This window comes from Pongo pygmaeus, chromosome 10, assembly GCF_028885625.2.
Source record: "Pongo pygmaeus isolate AG05252 chromosome 10, NHGRI_mPonPyg2-v2.0_pri, whole genome shotgun sequence".
NCBI lineage: Eukaryota > Metazoa > Chordata > Mammalia > Primates > Hominidae > Pongo > Pongo pygmaeus.
In genome coordinates, this window is record NC_072383.2 from 11,286,899 (window position 1) to 11,308,016 (window position 21,118).

The 21,118-nt window shown below is 37.1% G+C and overlaps 1 protein-coding gene across 1 annotated transcript; it reads right to left on the bottom strand.

Moving 5' to 3' along the window:
• Positions 1-12,532: 12,532 nt before the first annotated feature.
• LOC129010828 (taste receptor type 2 member 50) lies at positions 12,533-13,534 on the bottom strand. The gene has a single exon (XM_054445361.1). The coding sequence runs from the start codon at positions 13,478-13,480 to the stop codon at positions 12,581-12,583; it is 900 nt and encodes a 299-aa protein (XP_054301336.1). The 5' UTR covers positions 13,481-13,534; the 3' UTR covers positions 12,533-12,580.
• Between the last annotated feature and the right edge of the window lie 7,584 nt (positions 13,535-21,118).

Genomic DNA, 21,118 nt, shown 5'->3' on the forward strand with positions numbered 1-21,118 from the left:
TCTTCAAGTCTGATGGCCAGGACAGAAACCCAGATACTCTGTTTCATATAGATATGAACTTAGACTATATTTTACAACTACTATCAGCCTTAGTATAGCCATCTGTAAAATGCACACAATAACAATACCCTCCTTGAGTAGGCTTTATGAGGAGTTAGTATACTATTTGTATAACTGCTTTCAATTTCACCTGTCTGATACAGGCAGAAACCAAGTGTTGCTAGTTTTTCATTTGATCCTGTGTTACTGGATATGTAGAAGTTACCTGTGAAAACTTCCACTTTTGAGTAGATACAGCAGGTTCAAGAAGGTAAAATATTCTTCTGCAACAGCTGGGATAAGATAAATACAAGGCCAAAATTATATTTTCAATTCATCAGAGAGCTGTGCAAATAAGGAGGGCCAGCTAAACTAAAATCCAGCACAAAGAGAGTCTTTATAGGTGAAGAGTCAACTTATATATTTAATGCAATCTCTATCAAATTCTGGCAGGCTTTTTGGTAGACAATAAAAAACACTACTCCTAAAATGTATCTGGAAATGCCAAGTGACAAGAGCACCTAGAGAAATAATTTAAAAAGAACAAAGTAGGGGGATTACAGTTTCTCATTTCAAAGTTTGCTAAAAGCTGGACTAATCATGAGGACACTGGCATTTTTAATATTATAGACAAGAATAATGAAACACAATTAAGAGTCCACAAATTAGTAACAACATTTATTATCAGCTAATTTGAAAAACCATACCATTGCAATTAAATAAGAATCATTTTTATCAATAAATGATGCTGGACAAAATGAATATTCTCATGCATAAAAATGAATTTAGGCTACTGCCAATGTCCTTATAGAGGCTAGCAGCCTTGGATCCACCTGCACCCCACCCCAGTCTATGAGTGTGTACTCTGCCACACTATTGATGCTGCTGGCATGTGTGAACAAGGATGAACCAGAATGCCACTGCCCAACAAAGTGCTTAGGCTGGCACCATCCTTCAGAGTATCGTAACCAGCAATCCAGGAACACAATAGCCCTTCCAGCATAGCAGATTCCCAACCTTGAGGGGAAAGAGAGCAAAGCCAGGGGCCCAATACTAGCCTCCGAGTTAGAGCATTCAGCACAGGAGTGCTGAGCTGATCCTTGGCACCCCCAAAATCTACCATAAACAAAGCTAGTAAATGAAACCCACCTTATTCCGAAATCAAACCCCCAAGGGTATCAAAGAAGATAAAAGAAAAAAAAAAGAACCCATCCAAAGTATAGCAATTTCAAAGATTCAAGGAACATCAGCCCACACAGATGAGAAAGAATTAGCACAAGAACTCTGGCAATACGAAAAGCCAGAGAGTGTCTTCTTACCTCCAAACAACCACACTAGTTCTGCAGCAATGGTTCTTGACCAGGCTGAAAAGGCAGAAATGACAGAAATAGAATTCAGAATATGGATAGGAATGAAGATCAATGAGATTCAAGAGAAAGTCAAAACCAAATCCAAAGTTTCTAAGGAATGCAATAAAATGATGCAGAAGTTGAAATACAAAATGGTTATTTTAAAAAAGAAAAAAAAAGTGTTCTGATAGAACTGAAAAACTAACATCAAGAATTTCAGAACACAACGGAAAGTATTCATGGCATAATTGAGCAAGCTGGGGAAAGAATCAACGAAGGAACCAAACTGATCTGATGGAACTAAAAACTCACAAGAAGACCATCCCCAAGGCACATAGTCATCAGCTTCTCCAAGCTCAAAATAAAAGAAAAAATGCTAAAGGCAACTGGAAGAGAAAGGACAGATCACCTACAAAGGGAACCCCATCAGGCTAACAATGGACCTTTTAGTAGAAGCCCTACAAACAGAAAGAGAATGGGGGCTTACATTCAGCAGTTTTGTTTTTTAAAAAGAATTTTTAATCAAGAATGTCTTATCCACCCAAACTAAGCTTCATAAGTGAAGGGGAAATAAGATCTTTTCAGACAAGCAAATGCTAAGGGATTTCATTACCACCAGCCGTGCCTCACAAGGAGTCCTGAAGGGAGCACTAAACATGGAAAGAAAAGATCTTTACTGACCACAACACAAATACACTTAAGTACATAGATCAGTAACACTATAAAGTAACCACACAACCCAACCTGCTTAATAACCAGCTAACAACATGATGAAACAATCAAATCTTCACATATCAACACTAACCTCGAATGTAAAAAGGCTAATTGCCCCAGTTAAAAAGCAAAGAGTGGCAAGTTGGATAAAAAAGCATAGCCTAATGGTACGCTGTCCTTAAGAGACCCATCTCACATGTAATGACACTCATAGGCTCAAAGTAAAGGAATGAAGAAACATCTACCAAGCAAATAAAAAATAGAAAAAAAAACAGAGTTACTATTCTAATTTCATAAAAAAAGTCTTTAAATTAACAAAGATCAAAAAAGACAAGGAAGGGCATTATGTAAAGTAAAAGACTCAATTCACGAGAAGACCTAACTATTCTGAATATATATGCAGCCAACATAGGAACACCCAGATTCATAATGCAAGTTCTTAGAGACCTATGAAAAGACTTAGATAAACACACAACACTAGTGGGAGAATTCAACACCCCACAGACAGCATTAGACAGATGATCAAGACAGAAAACTGACAGAGGTACTCAGAATCTGAACTAAACACTTGACCAAATGAACCTAATAGACCACCACGAACAGTTCACCCCAAAAGAACAGAACACACATTCTTCTCATCTGCACATGGCATGTAATCTAAAATGAACCACATAATCTAACATAAAACAATTCCTAGCAAATACAAAACAACAAAAAATATACCAGTCATGTTCTTGGACCACAGCCCTATAAAAACATAAGTAAATACTAAGACAATAGCTTAAAACCATACAATTACATGGAAATTAAACAACCCTCTCCTGAATGACTTTTGGGTACATATGAAATTAAGGCAGAAACCAAGAAATTCTTGAACCTAATGAGAAAAAAGATACAACATACCAGAATTTCTGGGATACAGCTAAGGCAGTGTTAAGAGGAAAGTTTGTAGCACTAAATGCCCACATTGAAAAGTTAGAAAGATCTCAAATTAACAACCTAACATCCCAACAAAAAGACCTAGACAACCACGAGCAAACCAATGCCAAAGCTAACAGAAGACAAGGAATAACCAACATCAGAACTGAAGTGAAGGAAATTGCAATGCATAAAACCATACAAAAGATCAGTGGGCCGAGGAGTTGTTTTTTTTGTTTTTTTGTTTTTTTAAATTAAGATAGATAGAACACTAGTCACAATGATAAAGAAAAAAGAATATACAAATGAATACTTTCAGAAATGACAAAGGGGACATTACCACTGACCCCACTGAAATACAAACAACCTTCACAAACTACTGTCAATACCTCTATGCATACAAGCTAGAAAACTTAGAAGAAATGCATAAATTCCTGGGCATATACAACCTCCAAGACTGAACCACGAAGAAATTGAATCCCTAAATAAACCAATAATGAGTTCCAAAATTGAATCAGTAATAAGAAGCCTGCCAACCAAAAAAAGCCCAGGACCAGAAAGATTCACAGCTGAATTCTACCAAATGTATAACAAAGCACTGGTATGATTTATACAGAAACTATTCTAAGAAACTGAGGAAAAGGGACTCCTCCATAACTCATTCTATAAAGCCAGCAGCACCCTAATACCAAAACTTTGCAGAGACATAACAAAAAAAAGAGAAAACTTCAGACCAATATCCTTAATAAACACAGATGAAAAAGTACTCAACAAAATACTAGCAAACTGAATCCAGCAGCACATCAAAAAGCTAATCCACCATAATCAAGTAGGCTTTATCACTAAGATGCAAGGTTGTTTCAGCATATGCAGATCAATAAGTGTGATTCATCACATAAGCAGAACTAATTAACAAAAATCACATTATTATCTCGGTAGATGCAGAAAAGGCTTTCTATAAATTCAACATCTCTTCATATTAAAAACTCTCAACAAACTAGGAATTGAAGGTATATACTTCATGATAATAAGCACCACCTATGACAAACAAAGCCACATCATACCAAATGAGCAAAACTGGAAGTATTCCCCTGGAAGATAGGAACAAGACAAGGATATCTTCTCCCACCACTCTTAATCAATAGTACTGGAAGTCCTGGCCAAAGCAATCAGGCAAGAGAAAGAAATAAAAGTCATCTAAATAGGAAGAGAAGAAGTCAAACTATCCCTGTTTGCAGACAATATAATCCTATACCTAGAAATCCCAACAGTATTTGCCCAAAATCTCCTTGATCTTATAAACAAACTCAGCAAATTCTCAGGATACAAAAATCAATGTACAAAAATTAGTAACATTCCTATATATCAACAACATCCTAGCAGAGACAAATAAAGAAAGCAATCCCTTTCACAATAGCAGCAAAGGAATACAATATATAGAGGAATACAGCTGGCAAGGGAGGTGAAATATCTCTACAAAGAGTATTACAAAACATTGCTCACAGAAATCAAATATGACACAGACAAGTGGAAAAAGATTCCGGGCTCATGGATAGAAAGAATCAACACTGCTAAAATGCCCATGCTGCCTAAAGCAATTTACAGATTCAATGCTATTTCTGACAAACTACCAGTGACATTCTTCACCAAAGTAGAAAAAAACTATTTTAAAGTTCATAAGGAATAAAAAAAAAGAGCCCAAATAGCCATGGCAATCCCAAGGAAAAAGAACAAAGCTAGAGGCACATTACCTAACTTTGAACCATACTGCAAGGCAACAGTAACCAAAACAGCATGGCAATGGCACAAAAACAGGCACGTAGACCAAGGAAATGGAATAGAGAGCCCGGAAATAATGCCACCCACCTACAGCCATCTGATCTTCAACAAAGTTAAGAAAAACAAGCAATGGGGAGAGACCCCCTATTCAATAAATAATGCTGAGATAACTGGCTAGTCACATGCAGAAGATTCAAACTGGATGCTTTCCTTATACATATACAAAAATCAAAGCAAGCTGGATTAAATACTAAAATGTAAAACCTAAAACTGTAAAAAGAAAAATAATACCTGAAAAATAACCTAGGAAATACCTTTCTGGACATAGGACCTGGCAAAGAGTTCATGACAAAGATGCCAAAAGCAATTGCAACAAAAACAGAAATTGATAAATGAAACTTAATTAAACTAAAGAGCTTCTGCACAAGAAAAGAAATTATCAACAGAGTAAAGAGACAACCTGCAGAATGGGGGGAAATATTTTGCTAACTATGCATCTGACAAAGTCCTATCCAGAATCTATAAGGAACTTGATTTTGCAAGCAAAAAACAAACACCCCCGTTTAAAAATGAATAAACTGCATAGACAATTTTCAGTTGAAGACATACACACAGCCAACAAGCATATGAAACAATATGAACGAGTCATTAAAGAAATGCAAATCAAAACCACAATGATATAACCTCTCACACCCCTCAGAATGCCTATTACAAAAAAAACAAACAAACATAAAAAAACAGACTCTGTCAAGGTTGTGATGAAAGGGAATGCTTTTATACTGCTGGTGGGAATGTAAAACAGAAACAGCAAAGCAAGTACCACATGTTCTCACTTACAAGTGGGAGCTAAACATTAAATACATATGGACACAAAAAAGGGAACTACAGACACCAGGGCCCACATGAAGACGGAAGGCAGGAGGGGGGTGAGGATCAAAAAGTTACGTATCAGGTACTCTGCTTATCACCCGAGTGATGAAATAATCTATACATCAAGTTCCCATGCCATGCAATTTACTTATATAACAAACCTGCACATATACCTCTGAACCTAAAATAAAATCTAAAAAAAATTAAAAACTGCAGGGAGAAGTGAGATTTCTCTTTAAATAAGGCAGGATTGATTTAGTGATTTAGTGATATTTGAGGAGTAGTAGTGTTTAGTGTTGATATCTGAGAAAGAGCATTCCAAGAAGAAAGGACACAAGTATGAAGTCCCTGATGCAATGCTTGGCATATTCAAGAAGTGACACAAAGGCCAATGTTGCTAGCATGGGATGAGCCAGGTGTTTTAGGACAGACAGGCAGACAAAATCAGATCACTCAAATGATTATAGGACTTCGTAAGGATTTTGGCCTTACTCTGAATGAGTTGAGAAGCCACTGAAAAATCTGGAGCAGAAGAACGGCATGATCAAATTTGCACTTTTGCAGGCTCTCTCTGGCTGCTACCTTGAGAATACATCAGGGGAATGTGCAGAACTGGAAAAAATTATTATTGATGGCAATTATCTTGGCAAGAAATGCAGAAATTTAGATGAGTATGGCAGAAGTGATGACAAGGGATTGGATTCTGTATGTTTTTGAAGACAGAGTCTATAAAATTTGCTGAGATGAGATGTGAAGGAGAGAAAATGTTGACTCTATGTTTTTTGTCTAAGTATCTGAAAGTCTGAAGTGTTCATTAACAAAAGGAAAGACTGTAGGAGAAACAGATTTGGGGATGGAAGGAAAGATGAGTAACTTGGTTTAGACAACTTAGTTCTAAGTTCTTGTCAGACATCCAAATGAAGATGTCAAGTATGCTATTAGAGAAAGGATTCTGGAGACCAGGGTTGGGTTCTGAGCTGAAGGATTAAATGTTGATATCATCAGCACACAGAAAGTAAGGCCATGACCAGATGAACTTACCTAAAAAGTAAGAGCTAAAAGAGAAAGAAAAAACATAAATTTAGACCCTTATTTTCTGCCACACACAAAAATTGACTCATAATTAATTGGTCATGGAGCAAAAACTTAAGAACTATGATTACTGAGATACTAAGACACTAACTGTACCAAATGCAAGAAATTAAAAATGGGTTAATCAATCATAATTCTATCTATGTATTTCTTTACTTAGATCATTATGTCCATAATGATTATCCCCTGCCTATCAATCTATCGATATTTACATAGCTATTTTAAATAAAACTAAATTAGCTACTGAGTCACTATCACTCTGAATAGGCAGAAACTGAAGTGAAAACATTATTGATCCTCCCACATTCTCCCTAGATTTTTGGTCATGTTACTTTTAAATGTAACTGACATTTGAAGAAAAAAGATTTATATAATTAGATATATGTAAATAGATGTACATAAATAAGTAATATATATAAATACCTATGAATAAACAGCCTTATTCCTCTCTATTGAACCATTTGGCTACATTATCAGTAAGGAGACTCCATGAGATCACCAACAAAACAAGCCCGATTGATTAAAGGTTGAAGAACTGAGACCTTGGGCAGTGTGATATTTTCAATTTACAGACAAGAGAAAGAACTAGCAAAGGAGACTGAGAAGTGTTGCCCAGTGAATAAGGAAAAAATCAGGAGACAGCAGCATCCTGGAATGCAAATAAACTATATTCAGTACTGCTCACAGAGCATGCAACGCGAAGACTGAAAATTGGCAACACAGACTCACTGGTGATCTTCCAAATGTCAGATTCAATGAAGTGGTGACAATAGTCTTATTGAAATGGATTGATAGGCCAGTAGTTGAAGAGGTTTCATACTTTGCTAAATAATTATAAACCAAGAGGGGGAGAATTGAAAAAGCTGATTCCTGAGGTCAGCCTTTAACATTGAAAATCAAAAACCCTCAGCCAGTTCTCAGGACTGAGCCAATTCAGAGAAGCAGAATTCAATGATTGAAGGGAATCTTAAGTCCTCTTGATGATGGACATTGAAAATGCACTGCAAGAACACTCAGGATATATCATATGTTGCTTTCTCAAAGACCTGTAGCTATTCCCCAGAAAACAGTCCTCAGAGAAAAGAACACATGTTAATACTATCTGAGACTTTCATGTTTGGAGCCTGAACTAACACTAATATCTGGGTACCCCAAAAGACACAGTGGTCCATGGGATAAAGTGGAAATTTTTTACTTTCTGGGTTTTGTTTTGTTTTGTTTTGTTTGAGGTGGAGTCTCGCTCTATAGCCCAGGCTGGAGTTCGATGGCATGATCTCAGCTCACTGCAACTTCTGCCTCCCGGTGTCAAGTGATTCTCTTGCCTCAGCCTCCCAAGTGGCTTGGATTACAGGTGCACAACACCACCACACCCAGCTAATTTTTTTATTTTTAGTAGAGGCAGGGTTTCACCATGTTGGCCAGGCTGATCTCGAACTCCTGACCTCAAGTGATCCAACCACTCAGCCGCCCAAAATGCTGGGATTACAGGCGTGAGCCACCGTGCCCGGCCCTTTTTGGGTTTTTGTTTGCTGTTTTTGTTTGTTTCTTTTTGGAGACAAGATCTTGCTTGATTGCCCAGGCTGGAGTGCAATGACACGATCATAGCTCACTGCAAATTCAAATTCCTTGGCTAAAGCAATCCTCCTGTCTGAGTCTTCTGGGTAGCTGTTAACTACAGGCACACACTAGCACAAATAGCTAATTTTTTTTTTTCTTTTTACAGACAGATTCTTACTATGTTGCCTAGGCTGATCTGAAACTCTCAGCCTAAAGTGATCCTCCCACTTCGGCCTCCTAAATTATTGGGATTACAGGTATGAGCTGCCTCAGTAGGACTGGAGTATGAGTTTTGGAAGATCAGATGATACATAGAGCTTTGGCCCATGTCCAACCCAAAGGGGATCTAATGAGTTTATCGTAGTTACCCCTTCCTGAAAGTGTAATTGAAACTGACAGTTTCAACAGCTGGCAGGACTCTTACATTGCTTCCTGACCTGTATACCAAGGGACATTATCGTAAGCAGGACCAACGGGAGGCTTTTGAAACTCTACTTTCCTGGCAATAAAATAAATAAAACATAATAACTGCATTCTCCGGGAAACAGAACTGGTCACTGCCACAACAAAAAACTCAAAAGTTCCAGGGGGTGGTCGTCCATTTTATATCTTTATTCAGTTAACCTAACTGGCCTCTGTCAAAACCAGATGGCTTATAGGATGAATGCACATTAGCATAAACTTAAGTCACACTTGCACATTCACTCTAGGATGTGGTATCTTCACTGAGCAGAATGTGGTTTCCAGCACTTTGTATGTGGCTTTTGATTTAGCTAATGCTTTTTAATCTACACCCATTGTGGAGGAAAATCAAAACAATTTGCTTTGGTGTGGTAAAAACAAGAACACTGCTTCACTGTTTTATGTCAGGGCTATGTCACTTGTGCTTTCAGTTTAATTGACATTTTGCAAAACATCATGTTAATTCAACATATTAATAATATTACATAAATTGGTACCCATAAGCAGGAAGTGGCAAGTTCCTTATGTATAGTAAAATACTATAACATTGAACAGAAGTAAAATACTGGAAGAAGAGACATAAACTTCAGCAGATTCAAAGACCTATAACATAGATGAAGTTTATAGGGGTCCAATGCTTCTGGTCCTTTTGTCAAAACATCCTTTTTAAAGTAAATGGCATGTTGCCCTATATACATATTTCCTATCACTAAAAGGGAAATACAGTTTTATGGGGGTCTATTGGGGTTTTGGATTCAACATATACCACATTTAAGGATATTTCTCTGACTCACTAAAGGAGTTTGCAAAGGCTACTTGTCTCAAGTCAAACCCAAAACAAAAACGGGCTCTATAGCAGATATAGAGTCTGGCCCAAGTTGCTTGGCCATTGTGCCAGATGATGTAACAGAATTCAAAGTTGCTACAGGCATTAATAGTGGGCATTATAGGACTCTATGCATGCCTCTCACAAGCCCATAGGAGAGGGGAGAGCAAACTCCTAGCGAATTAGTGGAAGACTATTCCTTCTCCAGCAGAGGAGTACCTTCTGTCTGAGAAACAAAACAGCAAGTGCAGAAGATTAATCCAAGCATAAAGCCCCTCTAAGCATAAGCGCTTCTAAGCACAAGACCCTGTGCAACTGTGAAGTCATATGCCTATAAAGCCAGTCATGATTGGAGGGCATGAGCAAAACTGAGTTGCACAAGGAGTAGATGGTATTGCCCACAAACATATCCTTCTTCAGATTATCTTGACTGTCTTCTCTTCTCTTGGTCAGAACCCTGCTTGATCCAGATCATCCTTCCATTTGGGACCTGAATGGAACACCACACTGTGGGCATGAGGTTTGACTTTCATAACTACCACCAAGGGACTGGATGATGGAAGGCAGAACAGCAGAGATGGTAGTTCTGCCTCAGAGAAACCCTGGCCAATGGGAAATAGAAGACAGAAGACAGCTGAGTAGATACATTTTCCCTTCTCTTTCTCTTCCGTGGACTAATGCCGGCTGTGGTTTCCCCTTGCAGCCCTTCTGGAAAAGTACTGGGAGTCAAGTGCACGCATCTGATGACCACCATGCTGTCTCTCTCACCTCATTGTGAAGTGGCCACCAGCAGAGTTATATCATACATCACAACACATGGTTGCACATCTGTTCTTGCCTCAATTTCCACATGTCCCGGCCATTGCTGCCCTGGACTTACCTTCCAAATAAATGTTATCACTTTAACATCAGACATTGGCTCTAGTTCTAGACACCCAAGGCTAAGATATTTGTTTAGTGTTATAATTGCTATTTATGCATTTTTCTGTGGGTTTGTAATATGGCAATTTAAATGTTCATTTAGAAAGGGTTTTAAAATATTCTATAAAAGTAACATTTTTGCAAGGTAGTTGGTAACTAACTCAGTTTTTTTTAATGAAATGCCATTTTTGTTTATATACTAACCAGCTGGAAATATCACAATACAAATATATCATTCACAACTGAAAAATTGTATGCAAAGATGCCATAATCTTTTATATTTATGTGCTTTTTAAAATGTATCACAATAGGTACAATCTGATTTTGATGTTCCACGTTATCTTCCCATCACACATCGAATATGTGTGATGTCATCAGGGCTCTGTCATCAAGGCTATCTTATGGTGGTATTTCCCCTACAATTGTATAATGGCCATACTTTTGCTCTGAGAAATACTTCTTCTTAGATAATTCTGTAACCTCAAGTTGAAACCAGAAAAGAAAAATTTATGCAACTTTGGATTTTGTGATGAAGTTTCATTTTCATTGGTTTGCCACTCCCATGTAGTTAGTTTACTCCTTTATTCACCAATTTACTTGTTCATCAAAATATTCTTAAATACCTATTCTGTGGTTGTCTTTTAGGCCCTGGGAGTCAACAGTAAGCAAGATCTATGTGATCTCTGCTTTTATGTGCTTACATTGTACCAGGAAAGATATATGATAAACAAACAAATCACTAAATCAGATGTAGAGATGATTTATCCCAAGGTTTAGATAACATTGTTAAAATTTCATAACTCCAAGAATTTATACAGTCTATAGAATTTACTTGTTTAATGATGTTATACATTTTCTTCCTATAATAGAACTTGCTATTACTGAATATATCAACACACTGTCTCATTGTATTATTTGCAACTAGATTATAATACAACATATATTTAAGATGTTTTCTATCATTAATACATAGATTTCACAGATGCCATTTTAACATTTGCAAAAAGTTTAATTCAAATGATCTTTATAATTTCTATACTATTTTTACATAGAGTAGTTTTTTAAGGAAGGGAAGACTCAAGTTCTTTTATGTGAAGTTTAAAAATAATTTTAAGTATGGAAGATAGAGGAGATAATTGGCAATTCAGGGACTCTGAGGTGGTTTAGAAAAAAAAACCTGAAATACTTGACATCAGATCTCAACTTCAAAAAAGGTTTTCTTTAACTCAAAAACTGGAAGAAATGACTTTTCTAACTGCATGTTGAGACTTATGACAACCTAAGTCATCATGGTGTTTCTTTCTTCATCCTTATTATAGAAATGACTTTTTTCTCAACTGTTCACATATTTGTATTAAATATATTATTCCTCAGTACTGTTTATGGTAGACATACACAAAATGTGTTCTAAATATATTTGTCATCCTTGAATATTATTCTTTGCATCTTTTTCTGACAATAATTATGTTGGCTATAAACTAAACATAAAATTAGAATTCATGATGAAATAAAAACTACCCCAAAGATGAAACCTCATTATTGATTTAGAATTGAGTGTGCTTACTATAAAAAAATTCAGATGTTTAAGCACACTGTGGTATATATATGTGGTAAAAATCAGTGGAAAAGAGCAAAGATTTTGAGATAATGTGTCAGTTCTTAACAATTATAAGTAAAGATCATACATTTTTCAAGTGAAACATGATAATATGAAATGTATATGTGAAATATACATGGGTTTATGATTCTGAAAAACTTCTTACCATATTTTCTATAATTTGGCATCTTGTGAAAATATGATTAACATTATGTTATTGTCAATGTCTTTTAAGTCTTTCATACACACATACACACACATAGACACATTTTTAGACTAACTTTAGGTAAAAGACTTTTCTAGGTATGCTTTCAGAAATTACTCAAAAACATACACTACAGAAAAAATAGTAAAAACTATAAAATGTTCCAGACACTATCAGTTTGTTTTCTCCTAGAATACACACACAATGTTCCACTTGTGAATCTAGAGAGTTGAGCACTTCAGGTCTTTTACTCAGCACCTAATCTGACACAAAATCAAAAGAAAGGTGTGTTTTAGCTTCTTGGTTCTCCAAATTAGGATGAATGAGTCTAATGCAAGATATATGTTTCCAACAGCCTTGCTAACCACGACAACTGGGTCATTCTGCAGCCTCCTAGGATTCCAAATCGAAATGATTAGGAATAGAAAGAAAATGGCACATAACAAGAGGAAGGAGATCAGAGTTTGCAAAGCTTTTATGTGGACCTTGGTGCTGAGATCTTGAGATCCTTCTCCATGGAGCTGCATCTTCTTGAGATGTTTACACAGAGAACAGATTAGCATCAGAAAAGATATCAGGGACAGAGTAAAGGGTATGAAGCTCCATAGGGTAGTTACAGTCAAATATGAAAGATGTACTGTATTCCTCAATTTCAGCTTCCCAGTCATGTTTCCTTCATATTCTTCTGCCGACATACTCTCATCCATGTTTGCCACAAGAAGATGACAAACCAAAAATGTCAAAGGCCCCAACAGTATCACCAGAATGACACTCCTAACTCTCCTCTTTAAATGAAGAAAAATAAGGTTGGAGAAATTGGCAATCTTGAGCAAATAAAATATGCTGAGGCTAGCAGCAAGCCACATGCTGAAATGGTTGGTTACAACCCAGGCATTATAAGAAGTAATTCTTAATTCTACACTATAAAAAGCTGGATTCAACACAGTTAAATACCAATTTAATAATAATGCCCAGAGCAAACCAATTCTGGAGACTGCCAGAGCAGTGAGAATTTGGTCAGCTGAGGAGATCTTTTTTCTCTTCACCAAGTCAATGAAATTTACCAGTGCTATGAAGCCATTGGCAAAATTTCCGAGAACAAATAAAACCAATATTAGAATTGAAAAAAAAATGTGTAGAAAAGTTACCATATCTGAGCAGAAAAAAAAAGAAAGAAAATGCAAGCCTAATATCACTGGTTGTGATTTCTTTAATACTCTGACCTTAAATTTTATGTGTATCTGATTTCTGAATGTGCAGTAACATTCCTTTTACTTTTAAATACTGTGACCAGTGTCAAATAAGAAAGTACCAGCTTATGCTAATCGATGAGTTTGATGTCATCTTTATGGAAAACATTCTTATTCTCAAAACAGCTCAAATTAACTCATTCATTCAATGTCCGTTCTTGTGATGGGCTTGAATTATTCATAATGAAGTTGAAGTGAAACCTAAATTTTCATTTACCAGCATGCAAATAAAGACATATTCTCTTTCAATATTTTGCAATGTTTTCCTTGTTTAACCGATACGTAATTTGTGTTCAGCAACTTCAGCTGTTAGATAGGGAAATTTTACCCCCGAGTCCATAGTTCATACAGTAAATGTCTAAGTTCTTTAAAAGACCTTAGTCATAACTAGGATCACCACCATAACGGATTTACTATTTATGCTAGATTTAAACAGACAGAATCCAAACTTTTAAATCAAAACCATCCAAGGTTTTCTTGGGAACCATAAGAAGACCAATACACCTTAAAATCTGGTTGCTGCTAACCAATACTTTTGTGTGAATTTATTGTTACCATGTTCATAAATAGATACACACACAGAAAAAGAGGGAGAGAGAGAGAGAGAGAGAGAGACTGTAACACCCCTAAGGGTTGGAAGGAATTATTTTCTTACAATTTCCAAAATGGGAAGTAAGTTTCCTGGAGGCCATCCACGTGAAATTAGTCCTATTTTCCCAATGGAAACTGAGGGTTTTCAGACCCCCCCCCAAAAAAAGTATCAAACATCAAACATATCATTCATGCTTAAGCATTTGGTAAACTTACTCTCAAGTCTATTTAATGTTTCAGTATTTATTATTTAATTAAAATATTCAACAATTTTGTAAATATTCCTGAGTACCACACCCTATGACGCATAATTTTGCAGTATCCTCCCACCATAAGCAGGGTGATTATCTGTCCCCTGGACTCGGACCTCACTCACCCAACTTTCTTTGATGAACAGAAAATTGGTAGATTTCACACCGAGGTTTGAGATGGCTTCCACATTGGGGTTTCTTGCTCTTTTCCTTTGACCATGAGATTATCATCTGGCTAGTACACTGTTCCCAGAATGAGAATGAAAACTAATGGAGTCAGTTTGCCTGCGCCTGATCCATCCTAAATTGGCCAAAGTCTAACTAGCTCCAAGATGCAGAACTTGGCCCATCTCAAGTCACCAGAGCTATCCACCAAACCCAGCTTAGAAAACCTGAATCCAAAGATATATGAGATAAAAATATCTAACGTAGTTTTAGAGGGGTTTCACTAGTAGAAAAACCTAACTGGTATAGGTACTATGCTACACCAAGAGTGTGGGGAAATATATTCACCCATGTTTTGTCAGGAATTCGGAGCCAAAACAAAAATAGATGGGGAGTGGCAAAGTTTTGTCATGTGAGGTAGATAATTGAAGGTAATAAAAAAAGTTTGGAAAGATTTGTGTGCTGCATGTAGCATCATCTCAAATTTCCACATGTTGCAGCTAAAATAAAGTTCCTGCTTCAACTCTCTAAGAGTTGTATAAAAATGTGTATAAATGGTGAATTTTTTGCAGGGTATATAATGAGCAGAATAATTAATATTCTTTATGGAACATTTCTCCAGTTAATAATTTTTAAATGCAATTATAATGCACACTTAGAAATGGGTGAAAACAAAAATGGTAAACACAGCAATGTGTCATAAACACTCATGCAACCATCATGCAGGGCAAAACATGTCACATTGCAAATAGCCTAGGTCCACCTCCATGCCACTCTCCAAGCCCCTACACCTTTCTTCACATACCCTGAGGAGAGCAATAGCCATAATATAGGATGATCATTTCCTTGATTTTCTTTTTTTTTGAGACAGAGTGTCGCTCTGTCACCCAGGCAGGAGTGCAGTGGCGCGATCTCAGCTCACTGCAACCTTCACCTCCCGGGTTCAAGCTATTCTCCTCCCTCAGCCTTCCAAGTAGCTGGGACTACAGGTGCATGTCACCACACCCAGCTAACTTTTTGTATTTTTAGTAGAGACGGGGTTTTGCCATGTTGGCCAGGCTGGTCTTGAACTCTTGACCTCAGGTGATCCACCCGCCTCGGCCTCCCAAAGTGCTGGGATTACAGGTGTGAGCCACCGTGCCTGGCCTTGATTTTCTTTATACATTAACAACTAGGTATGCAACCCTAAACTCTATGACATGGTTTTGCCTACTTTAAACCTTTAAGCCATATGTAGGTGTAGTCCTGTATGTTCCTGTTCATGGCTTCTTGGACTCACCTTTACGTTTCTGAAATTTACTCACATAGTTGCATCTTTATGTGATTCATTTTTCACTTCTCTATATTATTCCATTGTATGAATATGTTGTAATGATTCATTCATCTTTAGTTGATACATATTTGGGGGGGTTCTTTTTTGAAGAGTTATGAATAATTCTAGTATGACCATTCTTTCATATATCATTTGATTCATTTCCTTTGGATATATACATAGAAAGAGAATTGCAAGGTCATCAAATATAGCTTTCAAATTCTCTTCACAGACATAGAAAATTCCAAATTTAAATTAACTAAATTTTCATTTTTATACCTTTACTTACAGACTATATATAGCTATTTCTATATATCTTATTAATTAAATACTTAACCCAAAAAGACACCATCATTTTATACAGTCAAAATTTATTTAGACTTATGCACATATTTACCACTTCCATTATTTATTATTCCTTCATGCATGTTCAGCTTTATATTTTTAGTAATTTTCCTTTTATCTAAAAAAATTCTTTTGAATTTCTATTTATTAAAGTCCACCGTGGTTTTGAAACACACTGAAGACATGATTCCATTGAATTCTAGCTTCGATTTTGTCTGTTGAAAATAAGATTGTCATTTAGACAGTTGTTTCTTTTTACATAATCTTTTTCCTCTACCTACTTTTCAGATTTTTGATTGGTCTTTGATATCCTGTGGCATTTGTTTTTAATTGGTTTTAGTTATCTCATCTAAATTTTAATGGCTTCTGAAAATATATGGATGTCTCAGAATAGCCAAAGTTATCCTGAGCAAAAAGAACAAAACTGGAGGAATCACATTACCTGACTTCAAAGTATACTACAGAGCTATAGTGACCAAAACAGCAGGGTACTGGCCTAAAAACAGACACATAGAGCAGTGAAATGGAATAGAGAATGCGGAAACAAATCCACACCTATAGAGAACCCATGACAAAGGTGTAAAGAACATACACTGGGGAAAGGACAATCTCTTCACTAAATGGTGCTGGGAAAACTGGATATCCATTTGCAGAAAAATGAAACTAGATGCCTATTTATCACCATATACAAAAATCAAATCAAGGAGGCCTCAATGATTCAGTGATGTTTGATGAGTGGTAGTGTTTAGTGTTGATTTCTGAGAAAGAGCATTCCGAGAAGAAGGGACACAAGTACAAAGTCCCTGAGGCAATTCTTGGTATATTAAAGAAATTACACAAAGTCCAGTGTTGCTAGCATGGGATAGCCAGGCATTTTAGGACAGACAGGCAGACAAAATCAGATCATTCAGATGATTACAGGACTTTGTAAGGATTTTGGCCTTACTCTAATGAGATGAGAAGCCACTAAAAAATCTAAAGCTGAAGAATGGCATGATCAAATTTGCATCTTCACAGGGTCTCTTTGGCTGCTACCTTGAGAGTACATCAGGAGAAAATGATGTGCAGAACTAGAAAGAATAATTAGGAGTTGATGGCAATTATCTTGGCTAGGTATGGCAGCAGTTTAGATGAGTATGGCAAAAGTGATGACAAGGGATTGGATTCTGTATGTTTTTGAGGGTAGAACCAACAAAATTTGCTGATGCCTTAGAGATGAGTTCTGAAAGAGAGACAATGTTAACTCTGTGTTTTTGGTCTAAGCATCTGAAAGACTGAAGTGGTCATTAACAGAAGAGGGAAAGGCTATAGAAGAAACAACTCTGGAGACTAGAGGGAAGATCACTATTTTGATTTGGACATGTTAGTTCAAGTTCTTGTTAGACATCCAAATGAAGATGTCAAATGACTTCTTAGAGAAAGGATTCTAGAGACCAGGGTTGACTTCTGAGCTGAAGGATTAAATATTGGCATTAACAGCACACAGAAAGTAACTAAGGTTATGACTAGATGAACTTACCTAAGAAGTGGGAGTAAAAGCAGAATCATAAAAACTTGAGGTAGACCATTATTTCATACCATACACAAAAATTAACTCATAATTAATTGATCATAGAGAAAAATATAAAAACAGATTACTGAGATACCGAGACATTAACTGTACCAAGTGCAATAAGTCAAAATAGGTTAATCAATCATCATTCTATCTGTATATTTCCTTACTTATATCATTTTTTTCTATAATGATAATCCCCTGCTTATCAATCTACATTGCTATTCTAAATAAAACTTAATTAGCTATCTGGTCACCATCACTCTGATTTAGCAAAAATTCAAGTAAAAACATTATTGATGCTCCGACCTTCTCCATCGATTTTTAGTATTGTTACTTTTAAATGTAACTTTGACATTTGAAAAAAAGGGTTATATAATTTGATATATGTAACTATATGTATACAAATAAATAACATATATGAATAATCAGCCTTATTCCTCTCTATTGAACCATGTGGCTACATTATCTGTAAGGAGACTGCATGAGATCACCAAAAAAACCCAGACATAATTGATTAGAGATTGAAGAATTTAGACCTTGGGCAATCTGATATTTTCAGTTTACAGACAAAAGGAAGAACTAGCAAAGGAGACTGAGAAATTGTGCCAGTGAACAAGGATAAAATCAGGAGAGGGCAGCATCCTGAAATGCAAATAAACTACGTTCAATGCTGCTCATAGAGCATGCAACATGAAAACTAACCATTGGCAACACAGACTTACCGGTGATCTTGCAAATGTCAGATTTAATGGAGTGGTGACAGTAACGGCCTCATTTAAATGGGTTGATAGACCAATAGTTGAAGAGGCTTCATACTTTGCTAAATAATTATAAACCAAGAGGGGACAAGAGTTGCAAAAGCTGACTCCTGAGGTCAGCCTTTGACGTTGAAAATCAAAAACCCTTAGCCAGTTCTCTGGACTGAGCCAATTCAGAGAAGCAGAGTTCAATGATTGAAGGAAAGCTTACATGCCCTCGGTAAACGACACTGAAGATTCACCACAAAAATATTCAGGAAATATTCACTTGACCCTTTCTCAAGCACCTGTAGCCATTTCACCTGTAGCCATAACAGTACCCAGAGGAAAGAACATATATCCATACTCTCAGAATTTTAAACATGGGGCCTGAACTAACACTAATAATATTTGAGTACTAAAAAAGAAACTGTGTTGCACAGAATGGAGTGGGAGGCTTTGTTTTTTGTCGTTTGTTTGTTTTTTTGTTTTTAGAGACAGAGTCTTGTTTGGCTGCCCAGGCTAGAGTGCAGCCCAGGCTGGACTGAAATGGCACAATCATAGCTTACTGCAGACTCAGATTCCTGGGCTAAACTGATCCCCCTGCCAGAACTTCCTGGGTAGTTGGAACTACAGGCACGCAGTACTACAGTTTATTTTCTTTAACAAACAGCGCCTTGCTATCTTGCCCCAGGCTGATCTGGAACTCCTGGCCTCAAGTGCTCCTCCCACCTCAGCCTCCCAAATTGTTTGGATTACAGGTGTGAGCCACCTCACCAGTCCTGGAGTATGAGTTTTTGAAAGTCAGTTGCTGCATAAAGCTTTGGCTCATGTTCAACCTAAGACGGATCTAATAATGGGTTTATATTTATTATCTCTTCCAGAATGTTAAATGAAATTAACAGTTTCAACAGCTAGCAGAACTCTCACATTGCTTCCAGACCTGTATATTAAGGGACATTACTGTAAGTAGGACCAAAAAGAGTCCTCAGAAATTCTCTTCTGGCAACAAAATGAGTAAAACATAATAACCGCATTGTCCAAGGAATAGAATTGGTCACCGACGTGACAAAAAACTCAAAAGTTCCAGGAGGTGGTTGTCCATTTTTGATCCCTATTCAGTTAACCTATCTGGCCTCTGCCAAAGCCAGATGGATTATAAGATGAATGCACATTACCATAAACTTAAATCACACTTGCAGATGCTCTCTAGGATGTGGTACCTTCACTGAGAAAACATGGTTTCTGGCTCTTTGTATGAGGCTTTTGATTTGGTAAATGCTTTTTAATCTACTTCCATTGGGAGAGAAAATCAAAATGATTTGTTCTGGCATGGTAAGAACAAAAGCACTGCTTCACTGTTTTATGTTAGGGCTATGTCACTTCTGTTTTCAGTTTAATTGGCATTTTGCAAAACATCATGCTAACTCGATATATTAATAATATTGCATTAATTGTTACCCATAAGCAGGAAGTGGTGAGTTTCTCAAGTCTAGTAAAATACCGTAACACTGAACAGAACTATACCAGAAGAAGAAAGATGAACAAGAAGATTCAGTGACCTATAACATAGATGATGATTTTAGGGGTCCAGTGCTCCTAGTCCACATGCTGAAACACCCTTTTAAAGTAAACAGCATGTTGCTCTCTATACATCTATTTCCTGTCACTAAAAATGAGACACCATGTTTGTTGGGCCTACTGGGATTTGGGAGCCAACGTATTCCACATTTGAGGATACTGCTCTGATTCACTAATGAAGTTTCCAAAGGCTACTGATCTCACGTGGAACTAGAACAAAAAATGCCTCTAGCAAATGTAGGCTCTAGTCCAAGCAGCTGTGCTCATTGTGACAGATAATCCAGCAGAATTCAAACCCACTAGAGGCATGCATGCATAGTGGGCATTATAGGACTCTCTGCATGTTTCTCACAAGCCCACAGGAGAGGGGAGAGCAAACCCCTAGTGAATTAGTGCAAGACCATTCCCTCTTCAGCAGAGGAGTGCCCTCTGTCTCAAAAACAAAACAGCAGGTGCAGAAAATTAACCCAAGCATAAAGCCCTTCTAAGCATGCACGTCTCTAAGCACAAGACCCTGTGCAACAGTGGAAATTATATGCTCATAGTCAGCCATGATTGGAGGGCATGAGCACATCTGAATGACACAAGGAGTGGACTACATGGGACACAAACATGGGCTTCCTCAGATTCACTCGACTGTCTCCTATTTCCCCGGTCAGCACCTTGCCTGACCCACATCACCCCTCCATTTGGGACTTGAATGGATCACCACATTGTGGGCATGAGGTCTGACTTTCATAACATCCACCAAGGGACTGGATGATGGAAAGCAGAACAGCAGAGATGGTAGTTCTGTCTCAGGGAAACCCTGGCCAGTGGGAAATAGAAGACAGAAGACAGCTGAGCAGATATATTCTCCCTCATCTGTTGCTTCCATGGACTAATGCTGGCTGTGTTGTCCTCTCGCAGCCCTTCTGAAAAAGTCCTGGGAGCCAAGCGCATGCATCTGATAACCAGCATGCTGTCTCTCTCACCTCATTGTGAAGTGGTCGTCAGCAGAGT

Coding starts and splice junctions, on each gene's coding strand:
- LOC129010828 (XM_054445361.1), bottom strand. CDS start 13,480: ATGGTAACTTTTCTACACATTTTTTTTTCAATTCTAATATTGGTTTTA.